This window comes from Ailuropoda melanoleuca, chromosome 14 (genome assembly GCF_002007445.2).
Source record: "Ailuropoda melanoleuca isolate Jingjing chromosome 14, ASM200744v2, whole genome shotgun sequence".
In the NCBI taxonomy this organism is placed as follows: domain Eukaryota; kingdom Metazoa; phylum Chordata; class Mammalia; order Carnivora; family Ursidae; genus Ailuropoda; species Ailuropoda melanoleuca.
Window position 1 is genome coordinate 49,273,925 of NC_048231.1, and position 6,129 is coordinate 49,280,053.

The 6,129-nt window shown below is 45.9% G+C and overlaps 1 protein-coding gene across 2 annotated transcripts in view; it reads right to left on the reverse strand.

The window, feature by feature from the left end:
* Nucleotides 1-4,200, reverse strand: part of VAPA (VAMP associated protein A) — a 39,812-nt gene extending 35,612 nt beyond the window's left edge. Inside the window, exon 1 of one of the 2 annotated variants that reach the window (XM_002921720.4) lies at nt 3,858-4,200. In XM_002921720.4, the coding sequence (XP_002921766.1) occupies nt 3,858-3,936 (79 nt within the window). In that variant the 5' untranslated portion in view covers nt 3,937-4,200. The remainder of the gene's footprint in view (nt 1-3,857) is intronic. The other variant, XM_002921721.4, reaches the window with a different exon arrangement.
* Between the last annotated feature and the right edge of the window lie 1,929 nt (nt 4,201-6,129).

The following is a 6,129-nucleotide window of genomic DNA, read 5'->3' on the forward strand; positions in this document are numbered from 1 at the left end:
AAAAAAAAAAAAAAATGGACTTTTATCCAGGGGGAAATCAAGAGCTCTCGAAAGCTTTTAAGGAATGAAATAATGAGATGTCATCTGTGGCCCAGGAAAGGTGGGGAAATAACCCCAGGGAGTCAATGAAGCCACTGTGAAATAGGAGCTGATCTGAAAAACCTAAAAATGTGCCAAATATCTGCCAAGAGTAGAATTCTACATCCTCGCTTGTACTTCTTAGTAATGTGCTGCTATTCAAAGATGCTCTGGCGGACACATCACAGGTTCCTTGGTTCCTCAGAGAGTTTAATTTTCTTTATTGGCTTGATAACTGTTATGGGCCATCTTCAACACAATGGTTTCAGTCTACTGTCCTTTCTCTGATTATTAGGAGAAAGAATACGTTCACAATTTATTTTAGCATCTTCGAAATTTCTTACTTCCAGCTATTCTCCAAAACTACTAATAGGTAGGAAAAAATAAACTATATAATACAATTGAAAAATATTTTATAATAGTAAATTATAATAGGACAAAAATCATCTCAGATGTAGTTATCAAATTTCAAATCTGAATTCTAGGTCAAATTACTGCCATGGTTTAAACAGAATTTGAAAATATCTACCTCGTTTTCTTTACCAAAGCAACAAAAGAGCTACCTTAATTCAGTACACCATTATAAAAGAACCTTCATATGTTGACAATTGCATAAAACAAAAATGTTTAATAAAATAGAGATATTTATAAAAATGTATTAAACTGGTATCTGTTTCTCCGTAATTGTGCAAACTGCTGATAATTCCTATCAAGATGACTGTTATGTGTATGACAAAAAGATTCACCACGTATTCTCAGAATGATTAAATGAGTCGCTCTTGGAGAAACTATCTTAGTCAAATGTAGAGTTCAAAAGAATTCAAATAAGCCTTCTAAAAGATAAACTTTTGCAAACTATCTTTTAACAGACTTAAACTAAAAATTACAGATGATTTAGGGCAAGTCATAATGAAATGACTTTANTAGAGTTCAAAAGAATTCAAATAAGCCTTCTAAAAGATAAACTTTTGCAAACTATCTTTTAACAGACTTAAAATTACAGATGATTTAGGGCAAGTCATAATGAAATGACTTTGTATCATCATCAAACTAAGCATAAGGAGACTGGATTCTAAGAGATTTCTCACTCAGTGTTGAACTGTGCATTGGAATACAGTGAGGTTTCCAAAGCAAATTATTAACCTTTGACTAGAAAAATAACATTAAGGAAGGAATCAAATGACACCAAAGGTCACCTCTCCTAATTCATCCTACCCAATCCTCCCCATTATCCCACCCTAGAACAGAAGCACACAACACGTTCTTTACATCAGTGGTTGAGCAAACCACCACTCCCTTGCCTAACCCTGTTCCCCCACTCCCCAAATAAAAATAAGCCTCATCCAAGAAACCTGAGGGGATGCTTTCTTCATACCAGTTCTGCCTCCGTTATAGCACCTACATGCCTTTTATGTGTCCCTTACTAGTCTTGGAGTTCTTCAAGGACAAAGATAAAACCTAACATGTTTCACTGTTTTACTGAATGTTTCACCATTAAACTACAAACTGTAAATCTTTTCCCCCACCTTGTTTAGCACTGAATCCCCAAATATAAACTACTGAATTACTCAGTTGAATAATCTTAATATAGGGATGGTACAAAGCTTTCAGTAAGTGTTCACTAAATAAGTGGCCCAACTGAGCATGTCTCTATAAATTTTTCAGTGAAATACTTTTTTTTTGAAGTCAATTTTAAAAAGTGGTTATTGATGTCCAAACTCTTAAAAATGGTCCTTGTGAATTACTTTCATCCATAACACAAGAAAAACCTGTTCTATAATCATGACTAATAACTCTTCAATACCAAAAATAAGTGAAACACATGAGCGTTACTGTGTAGGGTTCTGAGTTGTTTTTTTTTAGCTTGCAGAATTCTCCACTCTTAGTAGTCTCTTACTATGGCAACATTACAACTTTTCTAGGGAGACAGCTTCAAATTCTGTGGACATTTCCTGGCCTAAAGCTGGTTTGTAAGGCTTCTAAGACCCTAACGGCAATACATATATGGTTATCCAGCAGAGGAAATTTCCTCTGTAAATTCAGCCGGTCAAAAAGTAAAAGCAAAAGTTATTTTAACTTATCAAAAGAACACACCCCATTATAGGGGTTACATTAAATTCCTCCAACGCCATAGACAATGGCTATCTAAGTAAGGTGATTTCATGATTCCCCAAAGGTGTTTTTTTTTCTTTCAGCTAAAACTATGTGAAAAGCCACACACATAAACTTGTTACCATAAAATACACTTAGCGCCCCTCAAAATATTTGAGTTGTCTCAAAACCAAATCCTTACTGAACAAGCAGTTCACGTTTCCATTTAAAGAAATTAGCAAAGGTACTAAAAAGTTTGCAAAATAAAGGAGCTATACAATATTACTCTCATAATACTAGAAAACAGTATTTTAAAATTCCTAAAACTATTTAAAACGTTGCCTATGGAAAGCAATTGTTTTTCCTTTGGACTCGATCTTGTACAATAAAGGATTTAATTTGTTTTAAGCACTGGAATAGCCATTTCACAAAAACTGCTCTCATCGTAACTGCTGAAACTGAAATACAAGATAATGAATCTTCCAAAAGACGATTCACTTTACACTTTAAACGAAGACAGGAAGGAATCTGCTTTCCATTTTGGATCTCCACACGCTGTCGGTATTCCTATAAAGAAGCCAGTTTAACTCTTCCCTAAAGTACCCTACATACTGAAAACCAAATGCGCCAAAGAGCCCTTTAGTATTCCTGAGGGATCACCAAATCGGACTAATAATTTATCACAGGCATTGCTACAAAGTATATCAAGGGCGCTCCAGAGCTGAGTGACACCTCATCAGCCTTCTCATAAACCGCAAACGTAAAGGCAGAAGTCCCCAACACTGAAGATTCCGCAGCAAAAGAGCTAAGCTAAAGAGCTAAAAGAGAGCAAACACCAGGTCCGCCCTACGCGGAAGGTGAGCTGAAATGTCATACCGGAGGACCAGGAAGACGTCTACTATTAACCTACTACTATCAATTCCCGGGCTGACGCATAGCTTTCCTGCCCGCACGCGCTTGGGTCTCTGCCAACACAACCGGGTAAGTCATAACCAGAGGACTTCATGGGCTTCTCCGCCTCCCTAGCGCTCCTCGTACCTGACAGCCGAATTCTAAACAAGGTAAAAAGGTAGGCACCAACCCCTTCTGCGAGGGCCGAGGGCCGAGGGCCGGCTCCACCCAGCCCCTGCTCAAGGCCGAGAGGTGGTTCTCTCTCGGAACCGAGTCCAGGGCCGCCGTACAGCCGCCTTGCCTTGCCTCCCACCGCTGCTGACAGCCGGCGCCGGCGACCAACGCACTCGCGCCACCCCCAGAACCCCCCCTTCCCGCCGCAGCCCCGAGGGCACGCTCTAAGGTCACCGCCCACCCACACCCTCCCAGACAACGCCCGACGGCCCTCGGGGGCCAAGGACGAGTGCCAGGCGCGGGCAGCAGCGCGGGCAGCACCCGGGAGGCGCCCCCGCGGGACCGCAAGATGGCGGCTGTGGCGGCGGCGCGGGCCGGGCCCCTCCGCCTCGCCCCGGCCGGCGCGCGCATCCAGCCGCGAGCGGACGAGGGAGGGAGCGGTCCCGGCGCGGGGCAGGGAGGCCGAGGGCCGGAGCCGGGCGCCGCCGGAGAATGGAAAGTGCCGGGGCGTGGGGGAGGGGAGGCTCACTCGCGGCCCGCCGCCGACCTTCTCTCGACCCCCCACCACCCTAAATCACGTCGTCCGCCCGCCCCACCCCGGGCAGCTGCCCTCTCCCTCCTACCTTTGAATTTGAGGTCTGTGGGCGGGTCGAGGACCAGAATCTGCTCGTGCTTCGCCATGGCCCCGGAGGCGGACGCCATCGGAGAGACAGCGCAGAGCGGGGGCGCGCCCGCGGCGGCGGTTTGCTGGCTGGGGGCGGGGGACGACGGTGGCGCCGGCTCGGCCGAGCTCTATGATGGGGCCAGCTCACCGCTCCCGAACCCCCGACGCCTGCCTCTCTGTGGCCGGGCCACTGGGCCGCCCGCTGGGTCAGCAGCTCTGGGTCTCACAACTGACTCAACCCCACACCAGCCGCCGCGGCCGCGCGCACTGCGATCCTCGGCACCCCACGTGACGACCTCTGCGTGCCTACGTGCGCGCCCCCGCGGCCAGGAGCCCCTAGCGTTCGTCCCGCCCTCGAGTCCTGCCCTGCGCGGCGCCGGGTGGTGCGCCTGCGCTCTCCGGGCCTCGCGGCCGCTTGGAGCTCGAGCTGTCAAGGGAACGGGTGTGGACAGAGGGCGGAGCGAAATTCCGTGGCACCGATGCAGTGCGTACCACAGGGCAGAAAGGCGAAATCCTCGGACACGTTTAGCTCCGACTGCGAAACTGGAGAGCCTGCCGTAGCAGCGCGTCACCGTCTTCCAAGTGGGAATGCCTAATAGGAAAGAAGTGTTCAGGCTCACTCACTACAATTCCCAGCATGCCACTGGGGCCTGCTCCTTTTGCGGCACTGCGCGATGCTTGCTGGGAATTGTAGTAGTGGCTGTTTGTGGGCGGGAAGGATAATGAGGTCCGTTGGAGGCGAATGGGGTGGGGCGCGCTGACACTCATTTTTGCCTCTCAGGGAGCGTCTCGCCTGCGCTGAAAAGAAGGAAAAAAAAAAAAACTTTTGAAAACTGACCTGAGGTCGCCCGCCTAGAAATATAAAATGTGCCCTGAGGAAAACAGGCCGGGATTTGTCAATTTGTTCTCTAAATCTACCCATCCCTCTATTGGTAGGGCAACATTCTCTGTCGTATTCCAGTCCAACGTCTACTGCTTCCTGAATTCAATCCAGTGATGCAAAAGCAGATGAGGAAACACCCCTCGTTTAGGAAGCAAACCCGCCGTTGGGGAAATCTGACAAGGCACACTTATCAAGCTAGAAATAGAAATCAAAATCTACAGCGTTCAGTTGCGGGCGTCTGTTCCTCGGTGTTATTAATGATAGACCCAAACCGAAAACAGTTGTCGCGTCCCTGTGTTGGAAATGAATTCCATCTGCATCATTTATGGGTAGCGTGTAGTAAACCGAACCAAATGAGGAAAATCTTGTGAGCAAAGGCGCCGACAAATCTTTAACCGATTGCCAGGGTAATCGGGGACAGGAACATCAAGTGAAACGAACGTGCCGTAAATAAACCTGTGCGGTACTACTTGAATGTAAGTCCCTAGGAAGCAGCACAACAGAAAGGACATATTGAGGCTGCTGCCATGAAGGAGCAGCGCAGTTTGTCTTGAAAATAAATGAGCAAATGAACAGTTATCTGAGCGTAGGCACAAAGTCCAAGTTCTCAAGCGTAATCCATGCATGTATCAGGGCCCATGTGGGGATAGCTCTCCAAAAGAGCTGACCTAGCATCCGCAGAAGATTGTACTACGCGAGAAGAATGTATCTTAAGCCGTGAAAAACCTCGGAGGATGGGAGTGCTTAAATAGTTGGAAAAGTATATTCTAAATTTACCTTTGATTTATTTTTATTCACAAAATGTATTTTGAAATTTCAATCATCATCAAAGGGGAGTACAAAAACTGTATGTTTGTCAAGAGATGGCGTAAGGTTAAAAAAAAAAAGTTGAGGTTGACACTCACTCCGCGGGATGGTGTCTCACACATCTTTAGCTGTGAACTGACAGCCCTAAAGCTGTCACAAACTGGGGTTTTTTTTGTTTTGTTTTTGCTTGTCTAAGAACTGTTTGTTATCCATGGGCAAATTAGCCTTGGCTGAACTGGCTCCTCCACAGCTAGATGGACATTTCTTTTACCGGAAAGCATTTGGGAATCCCCAGTGTGCGAACAGCAATTAGCAAGTGTAGCATGCTGAGAAAGTTCCCCGTCACTCCCATAAGGGACAATGGCTACCCATCACCATGAACTCAATGGGAAGTCTGAACTGGATGTATTCCAGTTTTCCAGTCTATATAATGAAGAAACCTCTGCCCGTTTTAAATCATTACCTCTGAAATCAACTGATTTTGTCTTCTCATTATTGCTTCAAATATCATATAGTCTTCGAACTGTATGAAAATTTAAAT